Source organism: Lipophrys pholis (assembly GCF_963383615.2).
Source record: "Lipophrys pholis genome assembly, chromosome: 21".
In the NCBI taxonomy this organism is placed as follows: Eukaryota; Metazoa; Chordata; class Actinopteri; order Blenniiformes; family Blenniidae; genus Lipophrys; species Lipophrys pholis.
In genome coordinates, this window is record NC_137649.1 from 11,137,241 (window position 1) to 11,157,370 (window position 20,130).

Genomic DNA, 20,130 nt, shown 5'->3' on the forward strand with positions numbered 1-20,130 from the left:
GGAATCGAGCAACAGCGTGGTGATTAAATGCATGCATGCATGATAGTATATGTGTCAGATAAGAGTTGATCATCGAAAATGATCGTAAGAAAAGTTTCTAAATCATGTTTAATCAGTGTCTTACTTGGTTTTATATGATTACAGGCACGTCTATTGTAAGACAATGAAATTATAGCAAGACACTGAAGAATATCGAGCAGACCTGGGAACTGCATCAGACACACTTATCACTTAATCAATATCTATGATTATTTAGCTTGTTTAACCTCTATTTGTTATGAGAAAAATTATTAAACCATGCTGAAATCTTTTCTATGTATGTTACATTTCTTTATTTTTATAGCTTGTGGGAGAAAGTGCTACAATGTGACCATAATCATGGAAGAATTTGGGTTTAAAAGTATTTTTACAGCCCACACCAATACAAGAGGAGGAGTAGCGGTATTAATATGATGATGTAAAACGCTTTGGGACTGCTCACGCAGTTGAAATAAGTGAAGTCCATTCACCTTTCACCATATCAAATGAAACAAAATATGAACGCCAAAAAGAAATCAAAGGTAAAGAGAGTTCCTCCCTTCCGGGCCCCTAAAAAAAAAAGATTGTGTCCTTCGGGTGAATAGCCAGGAGCTTCAGCCTTTGAAGAAGCAGCTGGAAGGAAACAGGAGTTAAGACAACAAACGACTCGATACCATCCTGTGGAGCAAACCTGTACTGCAAGACGAGACTGGCAGAGGCAATGTGGAAGACATGCTGACTTTCAGTAATGACTCACAAAATCATCTTTGGTATTACATCAGGACTGTTTTTTTTTTTTTCCAATTAGTTTACATTTAACTACGTTTAGATGAACTGCACTTCTGAAGCTTTTTTTTTTTTTAATACTCAGGATTTCTTAAGTGTTACTTCAGAGTAGACTACTGTAATTTCCTAATATCAGGGTGTACTAATAACTGTTTAATCTGAGTCTTCATTTGATTCAAAATGCTGCAGTGAGAGGACCGACAGGAGTCAGCAGGAGAGATCACATCACACCATCAGCTTCTCTTGATTCTCTGCAGGATCTTCGACAGTGAAACTGAAAGTTTGTAGTCTGAGGCTCCTGCCTCCATCACACCTGCAGCAAGTCCATCTAATGGCAATTGTTTTGTGTCACCTTCTATTCGATCCAGGGTATGTATGTCCTATCCTTTCCTCTCTTTCTATACTCTGAGCCAAACTGGAACAGCAGAAAGTTTTTCTTTTCCACCCTCACCTCTGCTTGCTCTGTGAAAGTGCCGTGACGACTGTGTTGTATTGTGTGCTATAAAAAGAAAATTGAATTGAGTATATCTTCTGACTCAGCTACTTCAAGTGTTCTTACTTTAAAGAAAGATAACTGTGACTTCATCTTACGTTGTTCTTCATAATACACTCCTATCTGGAAAAACAAAATGTGACAATAGTTCCTGCTTGAACTTCAGTTATTCAGACGTCATTCACAAGCAGTTGTTTCTGTACAATATTTTTCCTTTATTTCAATGTGTAAACCAAAGAGTGTGTAAACAAACAAAAACTTAAGTGTTCAGACATTAAACGTCCCCCTGGCCTTGATCATTTACAACCTGGATCAACATGGCGTTTGATGACTAACAGGAAAACTAACAGGCTTTTTTCTTCTTTTTTTTTCTTACTTTGAGTTTCACAAGTTTACACATTCAATATTCAAAAGGCTTTTCACCAGAAATAAGCAAAGATCTACATTCCTTTCAGGAACAGGGAGTACACGCAAAGTACACAGTGATAATATAGTTTGCTGCATGGTGACATTGAGTGACGGAAGGGAAAAGCACAAGGCAAACAGAAAGGTTGAAGGGGTACAGAAGTCCACAGGCCTGCAGATGGTGAGCGACCAGTGATCCTGTCCTGGTCCTGACTGTCAACGCTGCATCGTTTCACTTTGTGTAGCAAGATACAAAAATAGTCCTTTTTTTTTTTTTTTAATTCGGCTAAACTTGCCAGTTAAGAGTACTTGGTTTGTTTAAGAGCAACAGAAGATATATTTCACAGCCAACATATTACAGGTGTTTTACTATTAAAGGCAGGCAGGTGTAAGCATGAGATGATTGAAAGTACCCTTTAGTGGTCAACCAGAGACTTGTAGGAAAAGCACGACTGCTAATTGTACAAATCACTACATCGTCTTCTTAGAGTCTTATATGATTTTCCCAAAGTGATAGAAATCAAACATTCAGATCATGGTTTGAAACTTTGTGCATGGGGCAAACAGTTGGGACAAGGAGTTAACGATAATCCCAGCAAGCATTGGGCAAACTGGACCGATCGTCACTTTGTCACAGAGCGAAGGCAGAGACAGTGAATGTCTTTATCTCGGTGTTTGATCTGTGATTGACTGGAGACACGTCCAGGGTGTTTCCTGAACTTTAGTACTTGTCAGCCGAGTTTGACTCCAGTCTCCTGTAACTCTCCGATAATGGATGGAAGGATTGATTTAGCCCAGGGGTTTGAAAACTTTCCCATCAAAAGGAGCCGTTTTTTTGTCACTTTTCACCAAATTGAATTGTTCTGGAGCCGCAAAACATGTTTATTCTTAAAAAAAAAAAAAAAAAAAAAAAAATCACTCAGGTAAATTCAGGATGTTTCCCGACTATAATTTAAAATCAATTTAGCCGTTTTATCTTTTGTAGCCATTTTTAGTTGTTTGAACCTTTTTAGCTTACTTTAACTGATTCAGCTAGTTTGATTCTATTTTACAATTTTTCTTCTGCTCATGTTAGACATTTTAGCAGATTTTGGTTACTTTTCTTACATACATTTTTTTAAGTCGAACACCTCTTCCCATTTTTTTTTTTTTGATCTTTTTTTTTCAGTTTTAGTCTTTTTATCCATTTTAGCAGATATTCTTTTTAAAGATAAGCCAGGTATACAATTATTATAATATTTTTTTTTAAAGATAATAGGATTGTTGTACATACAGTATAATATTCATGAAGCCAACACAGAGGAATTAAAGCGCCACAGGCTGCAGACTCCTGATCCAGCCTTATTATCAGAGCACTCTGGCTTGTAAAAAAAAACTAAAATAGGTCAAAGAATGGTAACAGAATTTCCTGTGATTGCATACCGTTAACCATCGAGATGATCATGTTTTGTTGTTTGTTTGTTTTTAATATTAATTACGCAAATACTGCATGCTCAGTAAATTTGTTTTCTTCCATCAAATACAGTGATGTGAGGGAAACATTGATGCCAGTAAAGGGTTGGGCAGTGTTGGTATGGCTGCTTTGAATCCTACTGCTGAAGGTTTACCACCGTGGGTCCCTGAGCGAGGCCATAAACCCCTTTAACTGCTCAGGCTGCATCAGAAAGGGCCTCTGGTGTAAAAGTTGTGCCAAATGGAACAAGCAGATCACGTGGATCTGCATGAAAATGCATGTCACCTTCATCGTTGTCAAAGAATTGAGTGTAAAAAGCCATCATAGATGACCTGAGAACAAGACGAAATACCAACAAACTGGTAAAATCAAAATCATAAAGGCAGTGTTTGTTGAGGGGAAAAAAAATATATATAGTGAGCAGGATAAATTCACAGTTTAAGTTTGTCAAGTCAACTTAAACATGCATTTTTATTTATTTATTTTTAAACAAACATCCTTTCTGAAGCAGACGTCAGAGAGACGGCCTGCTCCTCAGTTCTCTTTATCACACAACTCCAGGATTGTACCAGCACAGGATGATGAGAGACTCATGAAAACTCATACCCCTTTAAACATCCCACAGTCTTTGTTTACTGCCTGTTAATATTTCTGTGGTTTGGTCAAGCTGGATCCAAACTATAAAAAAAATAAAAAAAACTGACTTAAAGACTGACAGTAACATAATACATGTATATTTAGCAAAACTATTAGCATGACAACACTTGCTGTGAGTTCTTGTGCCGCCCCCAATATGTGATAATTATAAATGGCAGCAAGGCAATGAATCTGACAAGTCTGACTGAACCTGTGCTGCTTTTTACTCTTAAGGTTGAAAAAGTTCACCAGAAATAATGCACAGTGTGTGTTTAACCAGTGACAGAGCAGAGAATCCAGCTCTCAATCTCTGCAGATTGTCTCTGTGAGGCTAATCAGTTCTGAGATCTCAGATTTGTGCAAAAGCAGAGTAAACTTCATTGCATTCTAATTCTGATCGGGCCGCTGGGGTTCACCTCCGGCCCTGTCGCTGCTGGGAGTCCAGGTGTTGGAGGCGCCGTCCCCAGCAGAGCCGGGTGGAGCAGGAGCTCCATTCGGGTCTGCAGACTCCTGAGGAGGGGAGCGCCGGGGCAGGCGGGAGCTGTGCATGATGTGGGCGTCCAACATCTCCAGCAGCAGGTCGTACAAAGGCACCATGTTCTTCATTTTCATGCAGTGGAGATGATCCATGCCTTTGTTACTGCAAATGTGTGGAACAGATCAGTGAGCGGATTATTATGGGTGCCGCATGTCGGCAACATGCAAAACTTTAAAAATATAAAAAAAAAAACTCCTGTTGTGGGTTAATTATTTTGGAAAAGGCCTGTAACATTAGAACACAACAAGATGTGGAAAAAGTGAAACACTGAATACTTCCCAGATGAACTCTGATAATCAAATTTCACCTCGTCTTTTCAGGAAAGCCGAGCATCAAGTATTACCTGACATGGCGGATGTGTGAGAGCAGCATGAGCAGGTGGGCGAGGCGGGTGTACTGTTGGCGAAAGGTGAGGCCGGTTTTGGCGATGGCCCACACCAGGGCGTCCGTCACAGCATCCAGGAGACGCAGCAGCTTGGAGCGACTCTGCAGCTCCTCGCTGCCTTCGGAGGAGCTGAGGCACATGTCTGGGTACACACACATTTTAAGATTTTTAAATCCCATAGTAGAATATATATCAGTTCATGTAAAATTTGAGGTATTTGTGCATTATATCATTATGACATACTGTATATGAGACATACTGAAAAGTAATGAAGTACAAATGTATTCCTATATTCCTATATAAAAGATGGTTCTGTAAAGGATTTCTCCTTTAAACCGTTGCTTATGCTCGCTTGTGAGGAATTGTTGGGTTTTAATATGTAAAAATGCTTTGAAATAACTGACTTGTATTTGACACTGTAGAAATAGATTTGAAAGGCAGTTTTTAAAAGGTATGAAAAACAATTACCGATACACATTTCATCACAATGAATCTGTTGGTCATTTTTTCATCCTGATCAAACCAATATAGTTAACCCTGTAAATAAACAAAATATCTTGGAAAAAGTCGACAGCATAACTAAATACGCCACACCAAGAACATAACTTTCGTATCATAGGTAGGATGTGGCTTTCAAATAAGTATATGAAAGAGCCAAATGCTGAAATAAATAAATGAATAAAGTAAGCTTCATTGCTGGTGTTATGGAGTCAGAATCAAGTGTCGTCCTTGTCTGAAGAAACCTCTGAGTATTGAAGAGCATCTCTCTCCACTTCTGGTTTCTCAACAACAACAAGACTGTGCAACAACGCGACCCGTGTCTGTCTGCATTTGCAGAGTCAATCAAAAAGGTAAACAGAAACATCAATCTTCTCAGCAGAGGCACCCTGACCGTCTTCATCCTCAGTTACTGTCTGTGGCTGCTGTGAAACTCTGATGGGAATACCGTGTTTAGCCAGAGTGTTATACAAGGGAACTACTCAGCTGCTGATACCAATCACACACACTCCACCATGGTTTCTCTCACAGAGGACACATGTGTACTTTGTGGAACTATTTTAGAAGTTTTCCTTCTGATGTGAAAAACTTCCAAGCAGTTTTTCCTTGTTTTGTCAAAACTGACTCTTGTTCTCCAACTCAGAGTAAAAACATGCCGACAACCTTAAATGGATGTAAAACAGCGTGAGGACTTTGGACCCCACAAGGTGGGTCATACCCCACAAGTGTAGTCTGAACACACACACACGCACACGCACACGCACACGCAGACACACCACTCACTGGAGTTAAGGAGGATCATGGCCTTGAGGCAGACGTACTCCTCTCTCTGCAGCTTGAGCTCTCTCACTCTGGATGTGGCAGCCACCAGCATGTCGAAGATCTCCATGAAGCCCTGGACACAGCTCCCCTCTTCTCTACCATAGAAAGACAAATAAGAGCAGGCCTTTACCAGGCATGGTGTTCAAACACTATCTCCAGCATATTAATGGTGGACAATAACTATCAGCAAAGGTTGAGATGACATCTGATGCTGGATTGTGCGTTCTATGCATGTGTTTTAAACTTTAAAGATAAATTCAGAGCACACACGTCAGGTTGTGGAGCAGCTGAACGGGACCCTGTAGCACTTGTAAGCTTGTGTGACCTAAAGTCCTTGTGATTGATATAACCTGCATGGCTTCTCGCTAAAGGTAAATGGAACAACGGCAATAAATCGGAAACAAAGAGGTTGCACATGTTATTCATCAGTAGTATGAGAACAATCAGATGGCTGTATTATATTATAGTCCATAACTTCAAATGTTTTATTACATACGAAGATCAATAATAGAGCACACTGCGAAAAAAAAAAGAAAAGGGAGAAGCTATAATCCAATTTTCGGTTATTTATTGATTGTGTCACTTGCAAATGAATGCAATGGTGCAATATGCACTTAAGTTTACACAACTTTAGTTCCCTTGTCTCTTGGTGCATTTATGAGCAATGAGTACAGTCCCTCTTCAAATGAGAAAAACACGTCTAGAAATTGTAAATATGGAAACTTCAAACTCAGAGCAGACGATGCTGCATCACTCAACAAGAAAAGCATTTTCGCATCGAGAAATAGCTTTATTTTACGATGCACTCTACGATGAATTAATCACAGTTAAAGTAAAAGTCTACTTGGTTTGGTTAGCTGGCAGCAGCAGTATTTTCCCATGTGTAGCTGCAATGTCGATGAGATAATGTTGACTTTACAAGGGTCGTTTGATTCATATGTTTCGAAGATTTTGATGAGCCGGACCCTTTAGACTTTCCCAGCTTGTAACTTTGTAGGTTTCTCGGTGAAGAAACACATCATTAGCCGTTTGCTCATCCTCATCATCCTGAACCCTGTCCTGAGTGAAACTGAACTTTTATTTCTCACTGTTTAGCTGAAAGCCCCTTTCATCAGTCCAGTGAAACAGAGGAGAGAGGTTTTGGAGGAGGTACCTGCTCAGGCTGAGGTCAGGGGAGAAGATGAGTTTCCCTGGGTGGTCCACTGACCTCCACATCAGTCCGATCATCAGCACCTCCAGCCAGCAGCACTCCAACAGGTGCACCTGGTCCAGGAGGCTGAGCTCCACAAACCCTGAAACCAGCACAAGATCAAACAGTCCAACACTGAACAGACTCTGTATTCCCCTGTGGGAAAGGGAGGTGGTCCAAAAAGCTTGGGGAATAGTTTACCAGTGTGACCACATGCTTTCCTCTGCATTTCTCGTCACACTGGCTTTTTAGAGCGCTACCAATGAGGACAAAACTTTTCGTTAAGGCTTCTATAAGGGCTGAAGGACATGTACTTTTTGTGGAAATTTACTCATTTAAGCAGGGTAGACAGATGTCTTATGTATATCTGGATGAACAATATCCCGTAAGAATCATGAGAGGTCAGATCACATTTTCATCCTTTAATAAAATGTCCACAAACATCCTAACGTTTCTTAAAAACATTTATAATGGGCAAATAAGCAGTCGTTCCCCACCCCACACACACACACACACACACCCTACCCCAAAACACTTGCTGATAATTGTTTTGTCACAGCTCATTGCAAGAGTCCAGCTCCACCACAGCGCTCAGCTTTACAAGGCCGAGGCTTGCATGCTAAATAAAGCTGAGACAATTAGTGTGTCTCGCCGAGATAAAGTTATTAAGTCAGTTTCTTGGGAAACGGAACTGCTCAGCTGGAACGTTCAGAGAGAAGACAGTTAAAGAGACATGTGTCAGTCTGGGTTTTATTAGCGCTGCTTCCCTCTGATGTTTTGCAGTAATGTTTTGCATAATCCAAGTGAAAACTCAACTAAATGTTCATCACCATTCAATTCACACTGAAAAGCATCTTTCCAATATACTGTAGCTTTTGAAGTTCAGTCTTGATGGGATCATATTTTCACTCTCAATTCTAAAATATATTCATGTAACATGTAACCACTTTATTTCCTGTCCTTCTATCCTTCCAGAACTACATCAATGTACACAGTGATTTTGTCAGATGTGTGTTTTTCTCTGTGAACACCAAAGAAGATAGTCTTCTTCCCTTGTGACATAGATGTTAATGTTTATCCATCTAATGACGTATCAATGATTATGGAACTGCACTATTTTTTTAAGTAAGAACTGTGTCAAGGTCTCTGCAGTTTTGAATCCATATTCACCTCTTAACTCTCTTTTACATACCTTTTATTAATTCCGCCATCTCTTTTTGTCTACCAACCGACTGATCTCTCCACCTCTTTTATACTTACATTCTCTATTCATCTCTCAGTCGATTTACTAACTTGCCTATCTACAGAGCTTCCTGCAGCTCTATGTGCTTTTTGGTTGGTTTACCTGCCGTACATATCTTTACAACTTCCCACGTCTCCTACCTAAATCCATCCTAAAACCGAGAGCTAAAAACAGTCACATTTAAATACACACCCGGGATCTTCTTGGCCCAGCTGATCATGTGAACCAGCTCCTTGTCGGCCAGGTTTGTGAGTGACATCATGACGTTCGCCTCCGTCAGTGGCCTCTTCATGTCCTTCATGAGGTAGATCTCAGGCGGCTCCGCTTCCATTATCCGCTCGATCAGCTGCTCCGGGCTCAATGCTGGTGGGGCGGGCTCAATAGTCGGCCCCTCGGCTGGTGCGGGTATCGGCTTTGGTCCGTTGGTTCTGCTGGGCGAGGAGAACCGAGCCGCTCGCCTCGACTGTGTGCTCCTGAAGCTTCCACGCTCCTTACGGATACCTGAGAAGAAATTTTTTTTTAAAAAAGAAGAAGATACATCCACATTTCAGGACAGTGTTTGTAAAATGTGGTTGTTTCTTCTCCTGATTGATTCACAACTGCTAACCCTATGTGTCAAATGCTTGGGGAGGTCCGGCTCAGCGTCACTACGGTTTCCCAAAAAAATGAATCAGTTGCATTCCCCCGCAGCTCACAGCAATCAAGTTGCTGTCAAACAAAAGGATTTTACATGGAAGCGATTAGCCAAGGCCATTCAAGGCTTTCAGAGTGAGGTGGTATTTCTCTATGCGAGTAAGACCAAGGAACAAATGCTGGAGCCACATCAAGCTAAAACAGTATAAATCCTGGTAATGTTCGCTGAAAGAATGAGGACTGCAAATCTTTCCTCTTTCAATAAAGCCAAAAAAATCATTTGGATTCCATTCAAATTAAATTACTCTTACAGTTCACAGACTACACCGAAAATAAAAATGCACTCAATTTAGTAAATTTTCATGAGATAAAAGTGCTTTCAAATAATTGTCTCCGTCATTATGAGTCAAATATGCAGTGACAATAAAAAATCATTTGGGATTTATTAGTGTTTTTAAGTTTTTGCTCACATTTTCCAGCTGTTATGTGGATATTCAATGGCTTTGAAATATTCTAAACATTCCGAGTACATTCAGTTCATCTGGATGTGAGACCAAAAGGCAGATCACATCTCATTCCGCTGACCGGCTCATACAGAAAACTTGGATCAGTTCCCCAATGTTTACTTTCAATCACTTCAGCTTGGCTCAGTTGCATTTGGTTTGAGTTTCTATTTTGTTGGAGGAAGAAACATCAACCGTCTTTGATGGGATCAGAAGTGTCACAGCAACACAACAAAGATGACAAAAACAAACTAACCACATTTGGTCATGCCAACTTCGTAGCATTTGCGAAGGCGGCATGCCTGGCAGCTCTTACGGCGGTTTTTGTCGATTGTGCATTGATTTGTTGCTGGACAGATGTAGTCATTGTGTCCTGGAAGAAGGTAGAAAAGGACATATGAAAAACAAAAAGAGGGGAGGTAATTCGAAGAAAACCCAACAACATAAACAAGAGCCTTTTTTTTGGTATTCGAATAAAACTACAACATCCTCAACAGATGTATGGATTAAAAGATGCTTGTTGCTGAGACTATCGCGTGAAACCACATGAAAGTAAACAAATAAAAATACTAATGTTTGCCTTATAAGAGATCCATGTCTTTTATGGATACCTATTCGGTGAATGTCTTTAAAAACAAGTCGGGTTTTATCGGCATAAATTTGTATCAATGTTCTAATAGACGCTGGGAGATTTCCCCGTTGAGTTGTGATAAATTAATCTTCTGGGGAATATGACTGACGCTTGATTATCATTCTAGTAGATAGTTTTATGCAGTTGAATAGAATAATTGAACTATTTTATTAAATAAAATCCAAAGTGAAGATGATGCGGGACATGAAAACAGAATAATTAAAGTCAGGTGGATTAATCCTCGGAGGGGATTACAAGTCTGCGGAAGTTTCCATCTGGTAAATCTTGAGATATTAAACAAGACGTGATGATTTGGATTCACGGACGGCACCGGATGACAAATCAAGGAATAATCAAAGTGTCAGTATAGACTGATGATCAGGGGACCATGAAAGTCTTCGCAAAATTAGAATTCTAATCTATGTGGTAGGACTTGTTGAATAGTTAAAAACAACTGTGGAACACCACAAGAGGGCTCAGTCATTAATCATGGAAGTTTGTAAAATGTGCGGTGATGCGATTAGAAGATGCAGCTTCTTCACTGTGATGTACAGTGGCAACATACAAATACCAAAAATGGAGGAATGATTTCTCTGGAGACTCATTTTAAATCCAATTCATCCATCCATCCGTCTTCTAAACCGGTCTGTCCTGCTTAGGGTTGCATGGTGCAGCAAATGAAGGGTAAAGGCAAAAGGTACACCACCACAGGGCAAACACAGAGACTGACCACCGCACACACACACATTTTAGGATTATGAGAGGAAACTGGATGAAACATGAATACGCCACATAGAAGAGTCCCTGCAGGATTTGATCTCAGTGCAGTTGTTTAAACATTTCAGCCTTAAATAAAGGCTGAATCAGAGTGTCACCATCACCAAACACAAAAAGCTTCATTAGTCAGGCTTTTTCATTGTATATTTAAGTTTTCAAAGACACTCCCCGTTCTCTATTGACACAAACACGTGTTCCATCCAAACACAGTCTACTGCACACTTTGTGTCTCACCCTGGATGCTCCTCTTGAAGAAGGCCTTGCAGCCCTCACATGACCAGACCCCGTAGTGGTATCCTGAAGCGTAGTCGTGACAAACAGCACAGTAATGAAGGTCCGTTTTCCCACCCGATGACACCACGGCCTCCTCGTTGTCCTGGGAACGTTTCCTCACACTCTTGCTAACAGATACGCTTGGATCACTATTTCATCCCAATGCAAAAAGTATTTTAGGATATGCAATATGGTCTCTGTATGAGCAGAACAGCGATGGTACTCAATCAGAGGTAAGATGACCAGATCATTTGGAGAGACAGTGAAAGGAAAATGTTATTAAATATTGACCTATACATTTGCAATTGGGTATTTATTTTGAATAAAACAAAAGAAAGGATCTTGATTTATCATAAAATATAATGTTATGTTGGGGTGCATCAAGGGGAGGCAAAGGAAAACAGTTATTTTGCTTTGTACTATATTAATATATATATATATATATATATAATAATGACGGGTATGAGTACTGTAAAGTAAAAAGATAAAAATCTTTTTTTTGTTGTTTCTTTTTGGGCCAAAACTGCATCATAACTTAGTTTTCAATGAATTACTTATTTTATTTTTTTGTTACTATAATGGCAAATAAAAAAAAGGTAATTCATTGTTATCCTACATTTTGTAACAAGACTAGAGTGTCGGATGCAATAAATAACTAATAAATAGGTAAACTAATCAGAAAACTGGTTAGCTGCTTCCCTGCTATTGCATTGAAATCAACATATCTGAGTGAGTGAGTGGTGCACAACGTTACCTGGAGGTTAGGACAGTGTCCCACGGACTGTGGATGGGCTGGTCGTGCAGTGGACGGGCCTGAGCGCGGTGCAGCGGTATGGGCGGCCCCACGTGGCCGTGACTGGGCCAGAACAATGAGGCGCTCAGTGACTGATGGACGGAGGGACAGTCTGAAATGCTCTGACCAGCATAGCTGAAGATAGCTGGACTGTAAAAAGGGATGGGGGTGAAGTCGTGACCGAGGTCAGTGTACGGGGACGGGATGCAGATGGGCTGGCTGGTTTCGAGGGACAGGCTCGGGGAGGAGGCGCTGGCCCCCGGGGAGATGACGCGATTGATAACTCGACTCGAGTCCACCTCTTGGAGCTGCAGGAGAGGCTGATGCTTCTCTGAAGCGGAGGCAGCGGCCATCACCACAGCAGATGCTCTTAAAGTCATTAAAAAAACGACATCATCGACAAAGAGTGAAGGAGCCTGCTCATATTTTGTTCCCTGGTGTCAACTTCAAGTACTGTAGTTTTGCCCTGAAAAAAGGAGTTGCACAAAAATAACACTAGCAGATGTATCTCCACAGTCCAGAGGTATCGAGTGCTATTTATGAGGTCACATGGTGAACTCCCCAAACTGGACGAGTCAAACTAAAGATATTTTCACTTGTTTCGAATCTCCTCTGAGAGACTGCTGTAGCAGATGTGGGCTATTTAAGGTTGCTGATGCATAACAGCTCCAACTGGAGCTAATGCTAACAGTCAGCTCAGGTGGGCAATGAGAGACAGCAGCTCTGCAACTTTCCAAAAAAAAAAGAAAAAAAAAAAAAAAGCAGGAACAACACAATTCTCATCCTCCCATACATGAACAGAGTTATTATATAAGATATTCTGTAATAATCATACTTAATTAAAAAAAAGTAAATCTGGGTCAATTAATTTGGTGCATCCATGGCATTTTCTTTATCAGGAAAGAGATTATATTTAATAAGTTCTGCATTTTTTCCTTTTCCCCCCAAACAACTAGTTATAAAGTTGAATCTGCATACACCGCTTGTGTCTAATAAGTCCTATCTACAGCAAATCATACATTTATGGGCCGACAGTGGCACTAATAACGTACAGATAATCATTTACAGGAGTGATAAACTTCATAAACTAAGAGACTTTTATCTGTACAGATAGTGAAACATGTTTGGGTTCTGTGAGAATGTATCATAAATATATGACACATAAAGCAGTTTATTTACACTCTACACTGGGTATGGGCTTGCAATATCATACAATCATATAATTCTTTAAAGAAATTATAATAATTGGCCCGACAAACTGTAGGATCGATCCAACTGATGGATTATTTGGGGCCTCGTAGGACAGCTGGGTGGATCATGATGGACTGAGCTCTTTGTTTGTGAGCTTCCTGCTCGACTTTGCAGCTGTTTAGTTTTTTCATGTGCGTGTCCTCAAACCTTCAGGACGATGGGCTGTCCCAGTACCTTCCCTCATCATGATACGCTGAAGTAGAACAGCACAAATATGTGCACACAGTTTTGCATTTATATTTGCACTTTGTGCAGTTGCTGGAGTAATGGACCTCACTTGGGTTATGTAGCACGCTTTCACAATGTTCCTCAGAGTAGTCCGGTGGGGATGGCAGTCGTCCATGCAAGGTGTTCGCACACTATTGGGAGCAGGCCGGGTTTCAGTATCGTGCCCAACGACAACTCAACAGGCTCGAATGAGCAGGGCTCAAACTACAGAGATTAGTCTTTTCACTCTTATTAAAGCTGACTAAGAATGAACAATATTTCATTAAAGAAATGTTATCTCATCCACGCAGCCAAAACTGTCAGAACCTCTTAGAAAACTTGACACAGATGCGCAATCCCACACGGAAAGGTAAGCCACTAAAAGTTAAACTTCAGCCTCTGAGCTGTGATAAAATATTATCATTGGAAGGTAAAATTTTATTTCTTTGTTTTAGAGAGCAGCAGTCCTGATGAGAGGAAGTAGGGATTAGGATTTATGATATCCTGGTGTCCTGCAGACTGAAGCAGCTGGTAGAGCAATACATACGGCACGCACACGCAAGACACACAAACCCCCGGTGCTGTCTCAGGACACGCTGGTTCACTCTTACAACATCAGATACAGCAAATCCAGTGAAGTTAATCATTCCTGGGTGTCTTCAGTCAAAAGGTTGGACACAATGTCTCTACCTTTCTGGCACGAATCCCTCCTCTAAAAGTCACTTTCCAAAACAGAAAAGAGACCACTTTCCTTGCCAAATAGCAGAAAAAATTTGTGGTTTTGGCAGGCAATCCCAACTTGATAATTCACAGCAGTAGCTGGAGTCCTGTGCTTTAAGTGTAAAATGAGCACTGCAGAAAACTGGCAGTAATTAAACTCACTCCACTCTGTGACTGTTAAGAGCAGGTTATTAATTATTCTGCATACTGTGAAGAGGGCCAAAGTTAATTTCGAGTTTGTACCAGATCAAGTTACACCACGCAAGAAAAATAATTACTTTTACAGCTGTGAAAACACACCGAGAACCCAGGCTTTTGTGAGTACACTAATCATTACAGGGACTGTCAGCCATTTTTAAGCCTCCGCGCAAAAAGTCAAGCTTGGAAAATATAATATTGCGCTGTTCTGCTCTGGAGCCGTTTGCACAATGAAGAAAAAAAAAAATTTATTCCTTAAAAAAAATCTACGGTTGCTTGAAGGTTCATTATGTTTCATGTAAAACTATATTACTTACAATAATAAGCGATAATAAAAATAAGACCAAACTCTTCATGTCAACTCAAATGATTTTGTGATGTGCTGCTCGTCTACCTAACAAAGTTTTAGTCTTTTTTTTTAGTCTTCAAAACTAAGGTAAGAATAATTAGACAAGGATTTTTCCCACTATGAATATGAATTGCTTAAAACTGAAGGACCATTACAAGCCAGTTAGATTGGCATTGAATTGACTCAACACTGCCATCTAAAGTACAACAAAGAAATTACCTAAATCTTACATATTGCCTCTTTAAGTTCCTGCTGCTTTATTTGCCTACACAAATCCAAAATTAAAGAAACGCAACATGAATATAAGCTCATTTCTAATCTTATATATCAAGTCATTATATGTTGCTTTCAAACGACCTCGTGTTTTATTGTGTTTGTTTAATCTTTACATTGAGTTTACACATGATTCTAAAGTTTGTGGGGATTTCTTTGTGATTTAAAGCAATTAAATCACTTTTTTTTTTTTAATCATTACTTGTCCTAGTTGTCCTCACTTGCCTTGCTAATATGTAAAGTGCACACAGAAGCAGAAAACAGAGTGTGCAGGAGACCGTTTCTATTATCAGGAAAATTTCGCAAGAACTGAGATCAAAGGTTTAATAAATAAAAGAAACGTGTGTTTATAACACAGAAGTGCTGTTCTTCAGTGCAGTAATTCAAAAACAGGGGTAGGTAAAGAAAATAAAGTAATTTTCTTTAAATAAATCTATTTGAAATCTAATACCAAAATATGTTACAAAAAAATAATGAACAGTATATTGAAATATTTAAAATTCATACATTCTTGATGTTATAATATTGGCCTGCTAGATTCTGTTCATGCACTTTAGCACATGAATATAGTCATAGCTGAAAAACAATTTTAAAATGTGGATTATATGGGACCTGGAAAAGAGGAACTCTTATAATGAAGATATATATTTTAATTTTTTTTGCTCCACAGAGTTTAGAATGAATAAAAACAGCTATTATATTTCATGGTCTCACTGGTTATATTTATGAGAGATAAAGTGTTGCTGCACCTTGTTAGAATGAGTTTAAGTGTCATAATGTATTGTATAATTGGTAGCACATTTTCTCAAATGGTACACACTGAAAACAGTTTGAGGAACCACCAACTTAGTGAGTTCTCATCAAGCTTTTGCATTATTAAAGACGAAAACAACAAAATGTCCAAAATGTTTTTTCAGCTAATAAGTTATTTAATAAACTAACCATTGCATCTCTAATGTTTATATAGAACAGACAAAAATGCACTTGTCAATTTTTCTATTTAAACACAGGCTGATTATAATGGCAACTTCAAATTTGTATATAAAATGTTTTTGTCTCATTTATTCAATAATGAATGAGAATAGTGTGTGTATGAAAAAGTCCTAAAAAAACAAAAATCTACATCCAGTAAAGTACATTTAATAAAGTTCGGTTTCCTAGAATCGTCTGACACACAAATACATTAGGCTATCAGACGTAGCGTTTACAAAGCGAGTGTCCCTTCAGTTTAATGCTGCTCTAAACAATATTTTTTTGTCAGTAATGGATCAAATAACAAGAGGCAACTGGGGTGAACCACCAGGAATGATGCTCTGGCTCTGCAGTGCGTTTGAGCACTTTAATTCATTGTTTTGGTTTCACAGCCCGCAAATTGAATCCTTAGATTTGGTGACACCTTTTTGCGTCCAAGTGCACACCACAGTTTCCAGTAAAAAAAAACAAAAAAAACAACGACATAAAACCAATAAACTATAAACACATGAATTCGAGTCGCTGCTGGATATGGTGGCGTTAGACATCAAATCTCTACCAACCAGAACTCCCAAAACATGACCCCAAAGTAAGGTTAAACACACTAGAATGTAGTCAATCTAATTCAACTATAAATTCATATCTGAAAAAGTATTTAGTACATGCTGGCAAATATATTTAAATCCCTTGTAATAGAGCCTGCTGTTAACTTCTACGCTGTGCCGTTAATGTTTTATACACATTGTCCTTCACGCACGATAAATTCCAAAGAACAGGTGTGTTGAATATTTGAGCTTTTTTAAGACTTGTGGTTGAAACAAAATTATCTGTTTTTGGCTCCTGGTGGTGAGTGTGTGCTGGCAGAAGGAAGGCCACTTTACTTCTTGCCCTTTGAGCATTTATTCTTTCTTTTTTGACAACTGAACTTTCAAAATGTCAATGAATAAAAAGAGTTTGAGCTTTTCCTCCGTTTGAAATTTAAGTGCACCACTTGCCAGCTCGTCTGTTTCCACTTGCAAGGTGTAGAGTGATTTATGAGCAGCAGTTTGAGCCTGCTTCCAATACTCACATAATAATTAAAAAAAACTAACAGAAATTTTATTTTGATTACATCTTATGTGGAGATTCGTCTATTTTCTTAAACCTGCTGTAGATTGGAAGTGTGTGAAGCCTATCCAGGTGAAAGACACACTGCGGGAATAACACACAGAGGCTCTCACACTCACTCTACCACCTACAGAGTACAAAACAAGTCCCTGGAGTTTGCTATAAGTTAGAATACCCTGAGAAGAATCGCACAGGCACAGGGAGAACATGCAACACAACAACCCATACCAGGTTCTTCCTGCTTTGAAGTTACTCTGATATCCCTACGCCATGGTGCTGACCTAAAGTAAATAGCAATAGTCGTGCGCAGCGATCCCAAATCCTTCAAACAGCAAACAAACTCTCACATGACCTCTTTTTTCAGTAACGAGTAATCTAACCCGTTACTATTTCCACACCAGTAATCTGACTAAAGTTACTATCCAAGGCGTTACTATTGTAGCAGCCGCTCCTTCATTCTGCTCCAACAGGACACACACAAGCACATGCACAGGCAGTTTCCACACGCCCACCTGCCCCGCCCCCTTCTCCACTCTCAGCCAATCACAGACCAACTAGCTCTAACGGTGCGTTTAGGTAACACAAAAGAATGGTAACCAACAAACATCATCAACAAACCTTAATATTACAACAATAACATAACTGCAAAGATGTTACACTTTTTTTGGGAGTAAATAGACATATTGGCAGGAAGCCCCGCCCCCTTTTTGGGGGGCAAAACTGATTGTCGTTTTTATGTTGAAATGGTGGGAGGTGTTGTCGGCAGCTACTGAAAGTAACTAAAAAATTACTTATAAACTAACTTCATTACTTTTAAAAGCAACTAATCAGTGAAGTAGGTAACTTTTTAAAGGAGTAACTAGTAATCAGTAATCAGATTGCTTTTTCAAGGTAACTGTGGCAACACTGCATTTTTCATCTATTTCACGTAGTTTTCAGAAGTCCAACACACTTTATTCAAAGTTTAGTTCCCCAAAATCCAGTCCAAAAGTCCCTCCAGTGAGTTCAGCTGAGAACAGGCTGTTTCTGTGTCTGTGCCTTTAAATGCTAATGAGCTGTGTCTGTCCACGCCTAGTCTATAACTGTGTTACGCTAGCATTAGCATGGCACTCGCGCATCATTTCAAAAGGAAAAACCTGGTGTTCTGGGAGACGGGTTTTACCAGCAGGATTCCTTCATTTTGGGGCATGACAGGAAATCCTGATGAAAAGAAATAAGCAGACAATGAATATATGTTTGTAATCAATTCCTTTAGTAGAGATGTAATAAAAACAAAACAGTTAACTATCATATAAACTTTATGTGAATCTATAGATAGAACTGTTGCAACAGTTACAGACTGTATATACAAGACTTGCCAGGTATTTCATATTGAGAGTCTCTAATGAGCATGTGAAGAGTTAAGCGCTTCCATTGTCTGTGGATCCCAGAAGCCGACATCAATCATATTTCACACTGTGAAAAACAACAAAGCCTTATTACCTGGCGTGAGACAGAGCAGAGTTGTGGAGACACAATGTGGCTCCAGCTTTGTGAGATGGGTGTCGCCCTCCCACACTCTGAAAAACCTCCGACGTGGAAGATGGATGAATGGTTGGAGGCAGAAAATGTTTGCGAGCAGAGCTTTGTCTTTTCAAACCTGTTCTGTTTCACCAAGTACCCACTGACCTCGTGTCCGCTGCTGATGAGTTTACTTCACAGATGAGTTACTTTAAGAGAATACGAGAAGAGGTTGCAGCGAGGTTTTGCGTCTCTAATTACAATTTGGGGCTAAAAGCAGATGTGCAGGACTTTTTGTTTCCTTTGAAGCCGTGACCTTGCTTTCAAACTTCCTTAGCCTCGGCTCTGGAGGAGCTGGCAGCTCATTGTGGGAGAAAACCTCCCTGTGCCTCCACAACGCCGCGCATCCTGCCGCCACTCGTGTCCGTTGAGTTTTTCAAGGTCCAGCTGTGTGTTACCACTTTGCCTCAGAGTACTAAAGTAGTCAGGAAATGTTCCACGGGGACATTTACAATCAGTTTTCCAAGTTTCTGTGACTGCATGGGACAGAACGCAAGAAACAAAACCCACACAATTCAGCAGCTTGATTGAACTCCTATTAAAACATTACGCTCTGTGTCTGTGTCCTGGCATTTAGACTCCCTGGCTAGTTTAAGTAATGTCTTGTGTCAGTTTTCAAGGTCCAGTTAACATTATGTTAACGGACCGATCCAGAACGCCAAATAACTTGTCAAATATCCCTCAAGACTATTTACAGCCAGTTTCCAAGATTCTATTGCCGCACTAGACAGAGAGCAACAAGAAATAGAAAGTTGTTGCATTAAATATGGGGGGGGGGGGGGGGGGGTGAAATCTGAAGATTATTCTCAAATGAAAAACCTAAATGTCTCCCCTTTACAGGTTCAGGACAAACTTCAAGTGGTCCACATTCACAAAGAAGAAATACACTTGTTAAATTGATTTTCTTGGCATTTAAACCAACAAGGCACTTTACAAAATGGCTCTTTAATGAAACGCATCTGATTTAAGGGCATCTTCACGACGTTAAATCAAATGAATAGACTTTGTCCTCAATTGTCCTCAAGGCAGCGTTCGCTTCAAGTAGCTGCTTCACTGGTTCCTCCATCATATATACTCGGTTAGAATTGAAAATTTCCTTTGACTGTAATTAAAAGAGAAGATGGGAAAGAAATCGGCCAGGTTATACTCATAGGAAAGCTCGGAAAAATTTACAAATTCGCACGTCTGCACACAACCCTGTGTTTATGAAGCCCTCGTGACCCCCAGAATTATACAGTAAGAGGCTGAAGCCAAATGAAGGCAAAATGTGTCATGGCGAGCAACGTCCCCGGCCAGTAGCCAGAAAACACAAAAGCTCAAGGCCGTGTCCTTTTTCCCATCCTGGAGAGCCTCCTTAAAGTGAGACGGGAACCGACATGAAGCAGCTCTTTTTTTTCTAAAAGAACCGTACGCTGAT

At 39.9% G+C, this 20,130-nt stretch overlaps 1 protein-coding gene across 1 annotated transcript; it reads right to left on the bottom strand.

Annotated features, from left to right (window-relative positions):
• Window positions 1-2,780: 2,780 nt before the first annotated feature.
• On the bottom strand, window positions 2,781-12,429 carry esr2a (estrogen receptor 2a; the record flags this gene model as incomplete). Its single annotated transcript, XM_080491398.1, has 8 exons — window positions 2,781-4,431; window positions 4,673-4,856; window positions 5,996-6,129; window positions 7,188-7,326; window positions 8,659-8,967; window positions 9,859-9,975; window positions 11,245-11,411; window positions 12,038-12,429. The coding sequence occupies 8 exons, from the start codon at window positions 12,427-12,429 to the stop codon at window positions 4,179-4,181; spliced, it is 1,695 nt and encodes a 564-aa protein (XP_080347524.1). The 3' UTR covers window positions 2,781-4,178.
• Window positions 12,430-20,130: the final 7,701 nt, after the last annotated feature.